The sequence below is a fragment of the Triticum aestivum genome, chromosome 3A (assembly GCF_018294505.1).
Source record: "Triticum aestivum cultivar Chinese Spring chromosome 3A, IWGSC CS RefSeq v2.1, whole genome shotgun sequence".
In the NCBI taxonomy this organism is placed as follows: Eukaryota; Viridiplantae; Streptophyta; class Magnoliopsida; order Poales; family Poaceae; genus Triticum; species Triticum aestivum.
In genome coordinates this window covers 498,369,430-498,387,300 of record NC_057800.1, presented here as the reverse complement: position 1 = coordinate 498,387,300, position 17,871 = coordinate 498,369,430, and the positions used below count along the sequence as shown (strand labels likewise).

Here is a 17,871-nt window from a genome sequence, read left to right as displayed (position 1 = left end):
GAACTATATCCTACGTCATGTATGAACTATATCCTTGCTCACAACTCCCCTATGCTATGCTCCTAGTTTTTTTTTACGGGAATAACTTCCGATCTATTTATCAACTGTCAAGGTAGTACAAAGAACACCAGAAGTAAAAAACACATCTATGTCCGTAGACCACCTAACGACGACTACTTGCACTGGAGCGAGCCGAAGGCGCGCCGCCGTCTTTGCCCCTTCCTCATCGAAGCCGGGCAAACCTTGTTGCAGTAGACAGTCGGGAAGTCGTCGTGCTAAGACCCCATAGGACCAGCGCACCAGAACAGCATCCGCCGCCGATGAAGAGAAGCGTAGATCAGAAGGATCCAATTTGTAGACACATGAACACGGACGAACGAAGACAAGATCCACATGGATCCACCGAAGACAAACGCCGACCGAATCCTGTGAGATCCGTCGGAGACAAACCTCCACACGCCCTCCAACAATGCTAGAAACACCATCGAAACGGGGACAAGGCGGGAAGAACCTTATTCATCAGCAAAGAGCCGCTGCCTCGCCTCGCCTCTCTGAGGAGGACACAAACCCTCAATGAACAAACGACCCTTTGGGAACTGGTGCGGGTTTTCCTGCTTGCGTTGCAGGCAGCTCACATGTTCCCGTCCCAAAATAGGTGTTGCAATTTTAGTACAACTTTGGACTAACATTAGTATTAAATTTGATACACTATATATATGTTATCCCCATGAACTGGCAATGACACTGTAAGTGGCACAAATACAGATACCAGCCGTGCAAGACTGCAAGCAACAAGCCGCGCATGAGTGTTCCCTCCGGCAGAATGCCGTGGCACTCTCAGCTGATATTTCCCAACCCGTGGCAATAAGCGAGTCCCCGCTGCTACTGCGACGAGGTGACTGGTGGGGTGCGCGGGATTGAGTCGCCTATATGAGCCGCCTCATCAGCACGATCGGCAGCGGCGTCCGCTCACCGATGGCGTCCGCGGCCATCGCCGCCGGCGGCGGCACACATAAGCGCCCGCGATGGCCCAGTGTGCGCATGGAAAGGACAAGAGTCAGGGGTTGTTGCAGCTGCAGCTGTAGCGGCACCAAGACGGAGGCAGAACGTGGGGACACGAGGCTCGTGGTGATCGTGGGGGCAACGGGCACCGGCAAGACCAAGCTGTCCATCGACGCGGCCCTAGAGCTCGATGGCGAGGTGGTGAACGCCGACAAGATCCAGCTTTACCGCGGCCTCGACGTCACCACCAACAAGGTGATGCCCGCCGACCGCCGCGGCGTCGTCCACCACCTCCTCGGCGCCATCCGCGCCAACACCGGCGAGCTGCCCGCCTCCTCGTTCCGCTCGCTCGCCGCCGCCACGGCGGCCGACATCGCGGCCCGCGGGCGCGTGCCAGTGGTGGCCGGCGGGTCCAACTCCCTCATCCACGCCTTCCTCGCCGAGCGATTTGACGACCACGCCCCTCGGGACCCATTCGCCGCTGCGGCGACCGGATACCGGCCGGCGCTCAGGTTCCCCTGCTGTCTCCTCTGGGTCGATGTCGACGAGGCAGTTCTGGACGAATACCTCGATCGGCGCGTCGACGATATGCTGGGTGAGGGCATGGTCGAGGAGCTCCGCGAATACTTCGCGACAACGTCGGCCTCCGAGCGGGCCTCGCACGCCGGGCTGCGCAAGGCCATCGGAGTACCGGAGATCGGAGACTACTTCGCCGGGCGCAAGAGCCTCGCCGCCGCAGTAGACGAGATCAAGGCGAACACGCGGGTGCTCGCGGCGGCGCAGGTCGGCAAGATCCGGCGCATGGCAGACGGCTGGGGCTGGCCCGTTCGGCGCCTCGACGCCACCGGCACCGTCCTTGCGCGGCTCGCGGGCGCCGGGCGCGACGCCGAGGCCGCGGCGTGGCATCGCGACGTGCGCCGGCCGGGCCTCGCCGCCATGCGGCAGTTCCTACGCAGCCAAGGACTGTCCAGAGACGACGACGCCGACGAAGAGGACGGAGTAGTGACACGGAGACAATGCCATGGCATGGTGGGGTAAGAAGAACAGGAAAAGGCTTCGGGTTCGGGCGCGATGCCGAGGCCGCGGCATGGGATCGCGACGGGCCTCGCCTCCATGCGGCCGTTCATGGCAGGCAAGGACTGTCCGGACACAAGGACGACGCCGATGACGAGGACGGGTCAGTCGCCCGGAGACAATGCCGTGGCATGGTGGGGTGAGAAGAACAGGGAAAAGCTCGAGAGCTTTTTCGGGTTCAAAATTTTCTGATCCGCCGCCGATTTTGGAGGGCCCGGCGGCTGACCGGACAGGGCCGGTGGGGGCCATAGCGGTGCCACGGCGAACGGCGCGACGACAGAACACGGAGACAAGACAAGAGAAGTGTCAAGTTTTGCAGGGGGGCTGTGAATTCTCTCTCCCCCCCTCCCTCCCTCCCTGGATCGAGAGGCTCTTCTCCTTCCTCTTCTTCGTTCTTCAGAATCTGCTCTGCTTAGCTAGCGACACCACACCACACCACTGTACAATACTACAGTGCAATCTAGTCCGCTATGTTCAAAATTTGAACTAGTTTTGCTTTTTGGCAGCTGCCTATCTTGAACAGTGTTGTTGAGGAGCGTGTGGTTTTTGTTGGGGCTGGCTTTTCCTTTGCTGGCCCTCCTTTTCCTCTGCATCACAGATTGGCGTCTCTAGAGTCTGGACAAGTGCCTTTTTTGACCTGGCTTTGCATCTTGCATGTTATGTGCCGATTGATCATTTGGAGCCAGATTTTACTTCACCCTACCATGTTATGTTGGTCGTTTCTGGTTGATTCATTCCTCTTCTTTTTTCTATGTAATAAACAATAAATAAGCGTGGATCGCTTGTTCTGGTTTGAAAATATTCCTGAGGGTGCGTGCGAGGGCTGATTAGATTGTAATCTCATGCTTAGTGTGTGATTATGGGGGAGGGGATTGTGCTGGACGCGTGAGTTGGTGTTCTTGTTGTGCCAGCTAGGAAGACAGTTGGAGTCCAGACGTGTGCTCTTCTCCATTCATTTCTTTTTCATTTTACTATTTTCTGTCTACATACTGCGTGTCAGGGTATGTGCGATCCACTATACCGGCATCCCCGGTTTCTGGCTGCGGGCCTTTGCGTTGCTACGGTCCACCGGTCTCGCCGCTTTTAATCTTCCCGTTTATGCTAAATAATTATGGACTCCACTACAAATCTGACGACAGATTTTAACCATGCAAATTCGAATGTTTCTTAGGCAAATTATGTTGTTTGAAGATGGCAGGTTTAGTTGGCGAGAATGACAAATCTGTCTCAGCTCATTTTTTTGTTAGAAATTTGCCGTGCTTGCAAACTAAATTTGTGACCATCACGTCAATATAAATCGTCATGAGAAACGTTAGATTTGTCATGATACGTCAGATTTTTAGTGTTTCCGTTAATAAAAATGAACTTACGTTGCTTCTAATAGGATTTATTATTTATATATATAGGCACAGTACTACCAGTTCAACGTCGATCCACATTTAGCTCTTGTATACAACCATTACATGTCGCTGAGTGAGAGCTTACACTGATGTAACGACGTGCTTGCGTTTGGTCTCGTCTTTTCTTTTTCAAGGATTGATATCTTGACTGAGTTCTCCCTGATTGGGTGTCTTAAGCTTGCTCACAGCTCATTATCCTGTCAAGTGGTGTTCCCCTGCGAAAATATCATTACCTCGGCAGTAGTCCGCCAATGCCAATTCATTATCAAGATGATTAAAAAACCCACAGGAAAACAAGTACACCATGAAATCCATGATCGTACTATCTTAGGGAAGCTATATCTTAAGTTCTTAGATATCGAATCACGATAAATAAAAGAACATGGATATACAACTGTATAGGCGAGTCTTACAATCTATACTATTAGAATATAGCCACATGGTTAACATCAACTACTCAACAATCAACATAGGGGTGTAGAGGAGTCCAATCTTTAGGCGGCGACACCACTAAGGAGGAACACAACTCGCATAGTCGGCAACTACTAAAGGTCGAGGAGAGCGCTGGTGGGGGTGGGGGGGGGGGGGGGGGGGGGGGGGGGGGGTACTGCTTTATGATCCTTACTTTGAAAATTACAAAACATAAAGGTACATATAAACTGTTGTGCATTTGTAGTTTTGATGATTCCCACATCGGTGAACTTAAAAATAAAAGAGCAAACTACTAAGGCCTCTTTGGTTCACACAATTTCGAAAACGTAAAAATACAAAAAACATAGGATTATATAATATTCTGGATATATGAATCCATGTATTTTGCTTTGTTCGATTGCTTCACGAAAGAGAAAAAATGATTACTTGCAATAAGTTTGAGTGGATGTTAAAATTCGTATGAAATGTATAAAAAGGGAATCCTTGGAGAAAATATCTCGTAGAATTCGATCCTACAAATAAGAGGACCAACATAGTAAATAGGACCACAATATCTGCTGGATGCTCTTCAGGAAAAGATGTCATTGAACGTTTTCTCTATCAATTTTAGTTATACAGGGATGGCATTTTCTTCATAAGAGGATGTCCGTTTTTTGTATATAAGGCAACTGCCACTGTGTGATTTTGGTCAGACGACTATGGAGGCGTTCTGTGGGACCTCCTCCCTAGGGAACGTAACAATACCGTAGAAAATATTCAAAAGGACTCCAATCATTTAAAGGGTAAAATTCCATGATTTAAAAATGGGGTAAAACTTAATTGAAAATCCAATCAAAGAGGCAATACAACGATAGAAAATCCATAATGATAATATCTCTCTTACGACACGAGTTGACACAGAGACGAAGGCGAACCAACAAGTGATTGGAGCTCACCGGGTTTCAATTCCTAGACTCGACACTGGTGCTCATATTTTTCTAGATTTATTCCAGGCTTTTCAATGATGTGCGTTCAGTGGGAGGAAATTTCTTCATCGATTACGAAGGCGTCTGTGGCAACTTTGTCTATATCAAAATGATGTGCCAGTTCAGTCTCTCGAATGTGGTCATAGGGATATGATGTGTGTGTGCGCTTGCGTTTATAGAGATGAGTGTATATGCGTATGTACGATAGAGAAAAATCAAAATTTTAAAACTGATAGAGAGTTTCGTATGGGAGTTCAATGTCATCTTTTCCTGGAGACGGAGAGTATGGGAGTTCCTGTTCCGTCGCTTCTTAGGGCGGTATGCACTAACTGCAGGCGTGCTTCTCTCATGTCATGTGGGGAAGTATCAGGTGATACCGGCCCTCAAATGCTCCCATGCTACTAGTTCAATTGTAATTTTTTTAAAATATTCTAAAAAATCATGGATGTTCACAAACACATGTTCAAATAAGCCCTATTCAGACCAAAATTCAAAATATACCTCGAGATACAAAAGAAAGAGAAATCCGTCATGAATAGTGCCAAAAGAAGATAAAAGCAGAAATGACACTATTCACATCTGAATTTGTCTTTTTTGTTTCTCTATGTGTATTTCAAATTTTGATCTGAAATTTTTAGGGGTTGTCGACATGTGTTCTGTGAACATTCATATTGTTTTCAGATTTTTTTTTGAAATGTTTAAATTTGAATTTTTCAAGTTGGTAGGATGGGAGCATGTGAGTGTTGGTAACTTGGTATCACTGGTTTTTTTTTTCCATGTCATGTGCACCTTGCTTGATGATGTGGCTCGCCTGCGCTTGATTGGACGCGGCACCATATATTCGTGCCAGTATTATCCTCTGCAACAGCCAAGCTGTTTCTCTCATGTTTACTTAATCCAATCCCACGACTAATAACACCTGCGTGTATATTCTAATATTGCCCCCTGTCCGGATGCCATTTACTTAGTATAGATGTCTAGCTCGCTACTCCTTCCTTTCCGGTTTATAAGGCTTAATTTAAAAATCTCACCGACCAAGATAGATGATGAGTGGTGGAATATTTTTTATAGTTTGCAAAAGCACCCAATTAATGCTCTTATTTTTCTCAAAAAAAATATGTTTACGAATGCATTAATTGCAATGCATGCATGCATAAAGTGCATGCATGGGTCATTTTTCTCTTACGTGCAATGATTTAATGCACCTTAAAGTCTGAACATGTGATGGGAAACAATCAAATTGAGCCTTATAAAATGAAAAAACTAAAATTTTAAGATAAGCCCTATAAACCGGAAAGGAGGGAGTAGTAGCTACTACTACTAGTAGTACCTTGAGCAGAGGCTAGTCTTCTGTAACAAAAGCATCTGAAACAATCTTCTCGAAACAGAAGCCTCCTTTGTTTGGAGGCTTTTTGTGTGGAGAAAACAAGGCCTGTGCATGTAGTGTAGGTGAACCTACGAACAGCAACACAAGCAACGGAGCCGTAGAGAGACCCTATCCCTTCAACCTACACAGACCCGTACCGCGCGTGCACGCACGTTTGACCAAAATAGAACAGCTGAACAGCAGGGTGGCACGCAAAAGAATGCAGGCCGTGTACAGGGGGCAGAGACATCGAGACCCGAAAGCGCCCACAACAACAATCATGGCCAACTGCTGCCGCATTACTGTATGTTAATCAGTTCATTCATTCAATCGCGGCCGGTTTGGCGTTGGACGGGTCGCGGCTCCAGCTCCGATGGATGGCGAGAGCACCTGCATGCACCTGCTCGCGTTGGTAGCTGTTGCGGCTGCAGGTCTCTAGGGATGGGAGGGAGGGGAGGCCCCTTGAGACGGCAAAGGGCATCGCTGAAAAGGGTCCCTTGGTTTTGGGCGCTCGAGGTCGAGGGGACGAGGCTTCTCCCGCTGCGCGTGCGTGCATGTACTTGCCCACAGACCCATCCAGCATCGTAACCATATACAAAGCGGTCGAGTACTAGCCCTGCGTTTAGCTGTTCTCCCCGGGCTCAACCATGGCCCCCAGGCCCTGTCTGCCTGTCCCTCCGTCTCTAACAACTTGCCAAAACCAAGCTATGGCCATCTTAGAATGATTAGAGAGCCCCATCTTTCTGGCTAAGGTTGTGTTGTTGCGTGGGGAGTCAGGCCGAACAACTGACACTAGTGCCCCGACCTCCTAGTAGTCTTTTAGTTGGTTAGCCTGCTGGTGTTTCAGTTTCAGCCAACACACTCCCCCTTTACGGTCTCCGCTCGATTTATGCCTTCTTCCATGGATATCTCATGTTGCCATATTAGTGCCATGCCATAATATACAGAAAGAAGTCCTACAAGCAATTATGTTATGCCAAAAGGCTTCCATGGAGCATGATCTCTGATTCGCTCTTCTCTACATCTAATCCCACTTGGGCTCGTGTTCTGCCTCAGGTGCATGCATGGGGCAAATCGAAGCAAGCAGCACATGATCTTAAACTTTTCGCGCCGGTTCTCCTGGTGGTAGATCTATTTTTGCCTGGACAAGAATTTAGCTTTGCTTTCCCTCTGCTGTGTACGCATTAGGACAGGGCTGATCATTAACTGCCCCACTGGCTCGCCTAGTTAGTGCTTAGATGCTTCTGCTCCTGGTACCAGGAGTAGCTTAAGAGCAATGATGCGCTAGTGCGCCCTTTCTATCCCTAAACGAATTTCGGTCCAGCCTGGGCTTGTCTAGCATGTGTGTGTGTGGTGCACTCGAATTTGACTGTCAGTTTGGTTTTGGTAGTACATGTTCTGTTCCATCTTTTCCCATACAAAAACTGATCAACAATGTGCTACCATAGCGCCAGCGTACTGGAGGTTAGGGTAATCCAAAAACATTGCATTATAGTTTTTGGATTCCTTGCACTTCGACTACAGAAACAGCAGGCGACAATGAGGCCAGGGAGTGCTGCTATCCCCAGACCAAGAGGCCAGGGAGACATGGACTGCTCTGTTAGTTGTAACGGTTTGGACTCAAGAGTTTGGCTCTACATGACATGCGTAGTTCGTACTCCAGACACACTCTCGACGTACTGTACGTATTACAATTAAACTCAAGGTATTTTTTTTCTATCTATATCTATATATAGACAAAACTTGCATCCACGCGCGTTAGAGCAACTCCAACGAGAGTAACTAGTTGCTGAGCGCTTCTTCGGGAGCCTCACAACAATCACTTGCGGTGGGCCGAGAGCATGTCACTTGACGCGCTCTCAGCCATCGTCACATGTCGCGTCCTGGACGCTCTCTCCAGATTTTGTTTTTTATTTTATTTTTCCGCACGCGTTTTTGGGGTTTTAGATGATTTTTTGATTATTTTTTAACTTTTCAGTTATTCACCGGTCTTTTTTAGTTTTTTGAAAAAAATCAAAAAAACATTCATGAAAAACATGTTTTTTCCTCCTTAAGAGGCATGGTTTTGCTTCTCAGAAACGAAAAAAACGTGTTTTCACTTTTTTTTCACGCACGGTTTTCCTTCCACGAGAGGCACGACCGTGCCTCTCGGAAACAAAAAAAAAAACGTGTTTTCTATTTATTTTTCTTTCGTGAGAGTCACGTTTTTGCTTCCGCGAGAGGCACTGTCGTGACTCTCGGAAACAAAAAAATCCGATTTTTTTTCTTCCACGAGAGGCACGGTCATGCCTCTCGGAAACGGCTTCCGGAAAGGGAAAAAATGCTCCCCGTTCGGTTTTTTCGTGAAAAAAAGTTCATTAAAACCTATCAACATGGGATCTTAGTTTCGAGATCCCGGCGAGAGAAATCCAACGATGAAAACGATTCGAGATTTGGACGCACGGTCTAAGAGATAAAACGTCTTGAATAAACAGATATACGAAAAAAGGAAAAAAACTCTCAGGTTGCGATAGGTGGCGCACATGAAGCGCGCCACTTGTCACAACATTGAGAGATGGGAGTGATATTTGGAAGGAGTACTTGTCATTAAGTTATTTCAAACTCCAATGCGCCGACCCATTTTGTCAGCGCGTGTATGTTTGGTTCAAAACAGACACAAAAGTCGGCCCAATGCGCCGATCCAAACGGACACGCATCCACTTTTCGTCTGCTGGCTGACCCATTCCAGGCCCAAATTTGGGCCTCATTTACATCGGCGCGGACACGACACGGACATGTGATGCCCGCATACTCCTCCCCTTGGCCCGCCAGTCAGACACACATAGGCCATTCTCTTATTCCCATCGATAGCAAGCACCCGGCCGCCCCACCCCGTCGCCGCCGTCGCCGTCGCCCAGTTCTGGTGCCTGAGAGAGTCCTGGATAAGGGGTCCTTGGACGTCCGGCCAGTTATCTATGGGCCGGACTGATGGACTGTGAAAACATGAAGACCGAAGACTGCACCGTGTCCGGATTGGACTCTACTTGGCGTGGAAGGCAAGCTTGGCGACCGAAGATTCCTTCTTATGTAACTGACTCCATGTAAACCCTAGATCCCCTCGATGTCTATATAAACCGAAGGGGATAGTCCGGAAAGGACAATGCATATACTCATTACCATACCCACATAGGCTAGACTTCTAGGGTTTAGCCATACGATCTCGTGGTAGATCAACTCTTGTAATACTCATATTCATCAAGATCAATCAAGCAGGAAGTAGGGTATTACCTCCATAGAGAGGGCCCGAACCTGGGTAAACATCGTGTCCCCTGTCTCCTGTTACCATCGATCCTAGACGCACAGTTCGGGACCCCCTACCCGAGATCCGCCAGTTTTGACACTGACATTGGTGCTTTCATTGAGAGTTCCACTGTGTCGTCGACAAAAGGTTCGATGGCCCCCTCGATCGTCAATAATGACACTGTCCGAGGAGGAACCTCCCTCCCCGGACAGATCCTCGTATTCGACGGCTTCGTACTGCGGGCCAACTCGCTTGGCCATCTGGAGCAGATTGACAGCTACGCCCCCGGCCATCAGGTCGGATTCGGAAGCTTGAACTACGCCGCAGATATCCGTGAAGATTTGATCTTCGAAGGACTTGAGCCCGCGGTGATCGCTCCCCCTCATCCCGATGAACATGACTTAAACCTGTCATCGGATCACACCTAGGAGATGGTTCCTGCGGCTGCAACGACCTTAGAGCCAAAGCAGACCGAGCCATCCGAGGCCTCAGAGTCCGCGATGTTGGAGCCGCACGTGGACTTGACGCCCTGCAATATTCTCTTTAACGGAACTTCAGACTCGTCTCCGGCTACAAGTTCCGAACTGTGTACACCCACGGACACCGAGCTAGATCGGTTATCGATCCTCGAGTTCAGCGCTGCTGACGTGTTCCAACACTCGCCTTGGGGTAACGTGCTAAAATATTTAAAGAATTTGTCCTTGGAAAAGGACTCACAGCCGAACTATGTCCCGTTCGAGCTCGAGACGGATGATGAGGAATTTCACTTCCCACCCGCCACCCACTTCATAGCCACCGCCGATGACTTAACCGATGTGCTTGACTATGGCTCCGAAGACATCGACGTTATGGACGACGATGCCGACAAGGAGCAAGGCCAAGACCCGCCATTCACTGGATGATGGACGACCACCTCTTCATACGACATGTACATGGTTGATACACCTAACGGATCTGGCAGCGACAAAGAAGAGCCAGATATGAACAAAACCTTCGAAACACAGTCCAAGCGCCGGCGGCCCAAACGCCGCCCAAAGCCTCGCCGCTCAAAGGACGGCAACACTGGCACCGGAGAAAATAGTACTTCGGGCGACGCCGATAACAGTAAAGACCCCGCCGGGGCTACATCCGAACAGGAACACGACAGCAGGCAAGACAACCCTGACGAACGGATAGTTACCATCCGCCCTCCGAGGAGGATACAAGCCTCGGCAATGAAGACTTCATCGTGCCTGAGGATCCTCTAGAGCAGGAGCGCTTTAAGATTCAGCTCATAGCCATTACAAGGAGCCTGAAAAAGAAACACCAGCAGCTTCAAGCTGAACAAGACCTGCTCGTCGACAGATGGACGGACGTCCTGACAGCCGAGGAATGGCCTCAACCGCCCAGCCAAGAGCTACCCGAAACGCAGACTGCTACCTCAATTCGATGAGGAGGCGCTGGAGCATATATCTCCCTCGCGCAATGCGGATCGACCACCATGCGGTCGGGACAGGGCGGCGGAACGGCCACCCCGCGGTCGAGATAAAGCGGCAACTCAGGCCGAACAGCAGACCGCCCCACCACCCTGTCAAAATAGGGATAGAAGAGTCCGGAGTCATCCGTATGACCTCCGACAGACCCTGGATAATAGAGCAGAACACACCAGATCCATATACGGATCGCGAGGACGCTCCCATACTCAGGACGACGGCTACCTACTCGGACGTGACAAACTTAATCACATCCGGTCCGATAATCACAGATGAACGTCATCGGAGATACGCCGTGACATGACCCGTTATAGAGGCGCCGCACACCCTCTCTGCTTCACAGACGAGGTGCTGGATCATCAATTCCTCGAAGGGTTCAAGCCTGTCAATATTGAATCATACGACGGAACAACTGACCCCGCAATATGGATAGAAGATTTTATTCTTCACATAGACATGGCCTGAGGAGATGACCTCCATGCCATCAAATACCTCCCATTAAAACTCAAAGGACCAGCTCGACACTGGCTAAATAGTCTGCCTGAGAACTCCATCGGCAGCTGGGAGGAATTGGAATAGGCCGTCCTCGACAACTTCCAAGGTACATATGTCCGGCCACCCGATGCCGATTGATACGTCCATTTTGCATCATGCTTTTATATCGATATTTATTGCATTATGGGTTGTTATTACACATTATGTCACAATACTTATGCCTATTATCTCTTATTTTACAAGGTTTACATAAAGAGGGAGAATGCCGGCAGCTGGGATTCTGAGCTGGAAAAGGAGCAAATATTAGAGAGCTATTCTGCACAGCTCCAAAAGTCATGAAACTTCACGGAAGACGTTTTCAGAATATATAAAAAATACTCAGCGGAAGAAATTCACCAGGGGGGCCACACCCTGCCCATGAGGGTGGGGGGCACGTCCTACCCCCTGGGCGCGCCCCCTACCTCGTGGGCCCCCTGGTGGCCCTCCGGTGGCCATCTTCTGCTATATGAAGTATTTCGATGGGAAAAAATAACAATCCATCTTCTCGGACGAAACTCCGCCGCCACGAGGTGGAACCAATCTAGGGCTCTGGCGGAGCTGTTCTGCCGGGGAAACTTCCCTCCCGGAGGGGGAAATCATCGCCATCATCATCACCAACGCTCCTCTCATCGGGAGAGGGCAATCTCCATCAACATCTTCATCATCACCATCTCCTCTCAAAACCCTAGTTCATCTCTTGTATCCAATTCTTGTCTCCTAGTCCGAGATTGGTGCTAGTAGGTTGCTAGTAGTGTTAATTACTCATTGTAGTTGATGCTAGTTGGTTTAATTGGTGGAAGATCATATGTTCAGATCCTATATGCATATTAATACCGCTCTGATTATGAACATGTTTATGCTTTGTGAGTAGTACTTTTGTTCCTGAGGACATGGGAGAAGTCTTGCTATTAGTAGTCATGTGAATTTGGTATTCGTTCGATATTTTAATGAGATGTATGTTGTCTCTCCTCTAGTGGTGTTATGTGAACGTTGACTACATGACACTTCACCATTGTTTGGTCCTAGAGGAAGGCATTGGGGAGTAATAAGTAGATGATGGGTTGCTAGAGTGACAGAAGCTTAAACCCTAGTTTATGCGTTGCTTCGTAAGGGGCTGATTTGGATCCATATGTTTCATGCTATGGTTAGGTTTACCTTAATACTTTTGTTGTAGTTGCGGATGCTTGCAATAGAGGTTAATCATAAGTGGATGCTTGTCCAAGTAAGGGCAGTACCCAAGCACTGGTCCACCCACATACCAAATTATCAAAGTATCGAACGCGAATCATATGAGCGTGATGAAAACTAGCTTGACGATATTCCCATGTGTCCTCGGGAGTGATTTTCTTTATATAAGAGTTTGTCCAGGCTTGTCCTTTGCTACAAAAAGGATTGGGCCACCTTGCTGCACTTTATTTACTTTTGTTACTTGTTGCTCGTTACAAATTATCCTATCACAAAACTATCTGTTACTACTTATTTCAGTACTTGCAGAGAATACCTTGCTGGAAACCGCTTATCATTTCCTTCTGCTCCTTGTTGGGTTCGACACTCTTACTTATTTAAAGGACTACGATAGATCCCCTATACTTGTGGGTCATCAAGACTCTTTTCTGGCGCCGTTGCCGGGGAGTGAAGCACCTTTGGTAGGTGGAATTTGGTAAGGAAAAATTTATATAGTGTGCTGAAATTTACTGTCACCTGTTACTATGGAAAGTAATCCTCCGAGGGGCTTGTTCGGGGTATCTTCACCCCGACCAGTAGAGCAAAGAGTTGCTCCTCAACCTACTGAACCTACTGAAAATGAAAATGTTTGCTTTGAAATTCCTTCAGGTATGATAGAAAAACTGCTAGCTAATCCCTTTTTAGGAGATAGAACAAAGGATCCTGATGAGCATCTAATATATGTGGATGAAGTTTGTGGATTATTTAAGCTTGCAGGTGTACCCGGAGATGTTGTTAAGAAGAAGGTCTTCCCTTTATCTTTGAAGGGAGATGCATCGACATGGTATAGGCTATGTGATGATATGGGGTCTTGGAATTACAAACGATTGAATTTGGAATTTCATCAGAAGTTTTATCCCATGTATCTTGTTCATCGTGATCGCAATTATATATGTAATTTTTGGCCTCGTGAAGGAGAAAGCATCGCTCAAGCTTGGGGGAGGCTTAAATCAATGTTATATTCATGCCCCAATCATGAGCTCTCAAGAGAAATGATTATTCAAAAGTTTTATGCTCGGCTTTCTGATAGCAATCGCACCATGCTTGATACTTCTTGTGCTGGCTCTTTTATGATGAAGACTATTGAATTCAAATGGGATTTATTGGAAAGAATTAAACGCAACTCTGAAGATTGGGACCTCGACAAAGGTAAGGAGTCAGGTATGACACCTAGTTTTGATTGTGTTCAATCTTTTATGGATACCAATATTTTTCATAAATTTAGCACTAAATATGGACTTGACTATGATATAGTAGCTTCTTTCTGTCAATCTTTTGCTACTTATGTTGATCTCCCCAAGGAGAAGTGGTTTAAATATCATCCTCCCATAGAAGTAAAAGTAGATGCACCTTTTAAAGTTGAAGAAACGATTGTCACTTATAATGATCCTATCGTTCCTACTGCTTATGTTGATAAACCACCTTTCCCTATTAGGATAAATGATCATGCTAAAGCTTCAACTGTGGTTCGTAAAAAGCAATATTAAAACATATACACCTCCTGAGCAAGTTAAAGTTGAACCTAATATTGCTATTGTTAAAGATCTCTTGTCTGATAATATTGATGGGCATGTTATTTATTTCCGTGATGAAACTGCTAGAATTGCTAAACCCCGTGCTAAAGATAAACCTAGACGTGTGGTAGGCATGCCTGTTATTTCTGTTAAAATAGGAGATCATTGTTATCATGGCTTATGTGATATGGGTGCTAGTGCTAGCGCAATACCTCATTCCTTATACAAAGAAATTATGCATGATATTGCACCTGCTGAGATAGAAGATATTGATGTCACAATTAAACTTGCCAATAGAGATACTATTTCACCAATGGGAATTGTAAGAGATGTCGAAGTCTTGTGTGGGAAAACTAAATATCCTGTTGATTTTCTTGTTCTTGGTTCCCCACAAGATAGCTTTTGTCCCATTATATTTGGTAGACCCTTCCTGAACACTGTTAATGCTACCATAGATTGCAAAAGGGATGTTGTTACTATCGGTTTAGATGATATGACTTATGAATTTAATTTTTCTAAATTTAGTAGACAACACCGTGAAGAAGAATTACCTAGTAAGGATGAAATTATTGGTCTTGCTTCTATTGCCATACCTCCTAGTGATCCTTTAGAACAATATTTGCTAGACCATGAAAATGATATGTTTATGAATGAAAGAAGGGAAATAGATGAAGTATTCTTTAAACAGGAACCTATTTTGAAACACAATTTGCCTGTTGAAATCTTAGGGGGTCCTCCTCCACCCAAGGGTGATCCCGTGTTTGAGCTTAAACCGTTACCTGATACTCTTAAATATGCTTATCTTGATGAGAAAAAGATATATCCTGTTATTATTAGTGCTAACCTTTTAGAGCATGAGGAAGAGAGATTACTGAAAACTCTGAAGGAGCACCGTGCTGCTATTGGGTATACTCTTGATGATCTTAAGGGCATTAGTCCCACTCTATGTCAACATAAAATTAATTTGGAAGAAGATGCTAAACCAGTTCGTGATCATCACCGCCGGCTGAATCCTAAAATGAAAGAAGTGGTAAGAAAGGAAATACTAAAGCTCCTTGAGGCAGGTATAATCTATCCCGTTGCTGATAGTCAGTGGGTAAGCCCTGTCCATTGTGTCCCTAAGAAGGGTGGTATTACTGTTGTTCCTAATGATAAAGATGAATTGATCCCTCAAAGAATTATTATAGGTTATAGGATGGTAATTGATTTCCGCAAATTAAATAAGGCAACTAAAAAGGAACATTACCCCTTACCTTTTATCGATCAAATGCTAGAAAGATTATCCAAACATACACATTTTTGCTTTCTAGATGGTTATTCTGGTTTCTCTCAAATACCTGTGTCAGCCAAAGATCAATCAAAGACTACTTTTACATGCCCTTTTGGTACTTTTGCTTATAGACGTATGCCTTTTGGTCTATGTAATGCACCTCCTACCTTTCAAAGATGCATGATGGCTATATCTCTGACTTTTGTGAAAAGATTTGTGAGGTTTTCATGGACGATTTCTCCGTCTATGGATCTTCTTTTGATGATTGCTTGAGCAATCTTGATCGAGTTTTGCAAAGATGTGAAGGAACTAATCTTGTCTTGAATTGGGAAAAGTGCCACTTTACGGTTAAAGAAGGTATTATCTTGGGGCACAAAGTTTCCGAAAGAGGTATTGTGGTTGATAAAGCCAAGGTTTATGCTATTGAGAAGATGCCATGTCCCAAGGACATCAAAGGTATAAGAAGTTTCCTTGGTCACGCCAGATTTTATAGGAGGTTCATCAAGGACTTCTCAAAAATTTCTCGGCCTTTGACTAATTTATTACAAAAAGATATACCATTTGTTTTTGATGATGATTGTGTAGAAGCATTTGAAATACTTAAGAAAGCATTGATCTCTACACCTATTGTTCAGCCACCTGATTGGAATTTACCCTTTGAAATTATGTGTGATGCTAGTGATTATGCTGTAGGTGCTGTTCTAGGGCAAAGAGTTGATAAGAAATTAAATGTTATTCAATATGCTAGTAAAACCCTAGACAACACTCAAAGAAATTATGCTACTACTGAAAAAGAATTCTTAGCGAGTGTATTTGCTTGTGATAAGTTTAGACCTTATATTGTTGATTCTAAAGTAACTATTCACACTAATCATGCTGCTATTAAATATCTTATGGAAAAGAAAGATGCTAAACCTAGACTTAGATGGGTTCTCTTGCTACAAGAATTTGATTTGCATATTGTTGATAGAAAGGGAGCTGAGAACCCCGTTGCATACAACTTGTCTAGGTTAGAAAATGTTCTTGATGACCCACTACCTATTGATGATAGCTTTCCTGATGAGCAATTAAATGTCATAAATGATTCTCATAATGCTCCATGATATGCTGATTATGCTAATTACATTGTTGCTAAGTTTATACCACCTAGTTTCACATACCAGCAAAAGAAAAAGTTCTTCTATGATTTGAGGCATTACTTTTGGGATGACCCACATCTTTATAAAGAAGGTGTAGATGGTGTTATTAGACGTTGTGTACCTGAGCATGAACAAGAACATATCTTACGCAAGTGTCACTCCGAAGCTTATGGAGGACACCATGATGGAGATAGAACTGCACATAAGGTATTGCAATCTGGTTTTTATTGGCCTACTCCCTTCAAGGATGCCCGTAAGTTTGTCTTATCTTGTGATGAATGTTAAAGAATTGGTAATATTAGTAGACATCAAGAAATGCCTATGAACTATTCACTCGTAATTGAACCATTTGATGTTTGGGGCTTTGACTATATGGGACCCTTTCCTTCCTCTAATGGATATACACATATTTTAGTTGCTGTTGATTATGTTACTAAGTGGGTAGAAGCTATTCCAACTAGTAGTGCTGATCATAACACTTCTATTAAAATGCTTAAAGAAGTTATTTTTCCAAGATTTGGAGTCCCTAGATATTTAATGACTGATGGTGGTTCACATTTTATTCATGGTGCTTTCCGTAAAATGCTTGCTAAATATGATGTTAATCATAGAATTGCATCTCCTTATCATCCTCAGTCTAGTGGTCAAGTAGAATTGGGTAATAGAGAGCTCAAATTAATTTTGCAAAAGACTGTTAATAGATCTAGAAAAAATTGCTCCAAGAAACTTGATGATGCATTATGGGCCTATAGAACTGCATATAAAAATCCTATGGGTATGTCTCCGTATAAAATGGTTTATGGAAAAGCATGTCACTTACCTCTCGAACTAGAACACAAGGCATATTGGGCTATTGAAGAGCTCAATTATGATTTCAAACTTGCCGGTGAGAAGAGGTTATTTGACATTAGCTCACTTGATGAATGGAGAACCCAAGCCTATGAAAATGCCAAGTTGTTTAAAGAAAAAGTTAAAAGATGGCATGACAAAAGGATACAAAAGCGTGAGTTTAATGTAGATGATTATGTGTTGCTATACAACTCTCGTTTAACATTTTTTGCAGGAAAACTTCTCTCTAAATGGGAAGGTCCTTACGTTATCGAGGAGGTCTATCGTTCCGGTGCCATAAAAATCAACAACTTCGAAGGCACAAATCCGAAGGTGGTGAACGGTCAAAGAATCAAACATTATATCTCAGG

At 45.4% G+C, this 17,871-nt stretch overlaps 1 protein-coding gene across 1 annotated transcript; it reads left to right on the top strand.

The window, feature by feature from the left end:
* The first annotated feature begins 709 nt into the window (after positions 1 to 709).
* On the top strand, positions 710 to 2,562 carry LOC123058494 (adenylate isopentenyltransferase-like). The gene has a single exon (XM_044481208.1). It carries the CDS (start codon positions 931 to 933, stop codon positions 2,038 to 2,040), a length of 1,110 nt encoding a protein of 369 aa, XP_044337143.1. The 5' UTR covers positions 710 to 930; the 3' UTR covers positions 2,041 to 2,562.
* Positions 2,563 to 17,871: the final 15,309 nt, after the last annotated feature.

What these genes read in the sequence shown, in the direction of transcription:
- LOC123058494 (XM_044481208.1), top strand. Translation starts at nt 931, where the DNA reads ATGAGCCGCCTCATCAGCACGATCGGCAGCGGCGTCCGCTCACCGATG.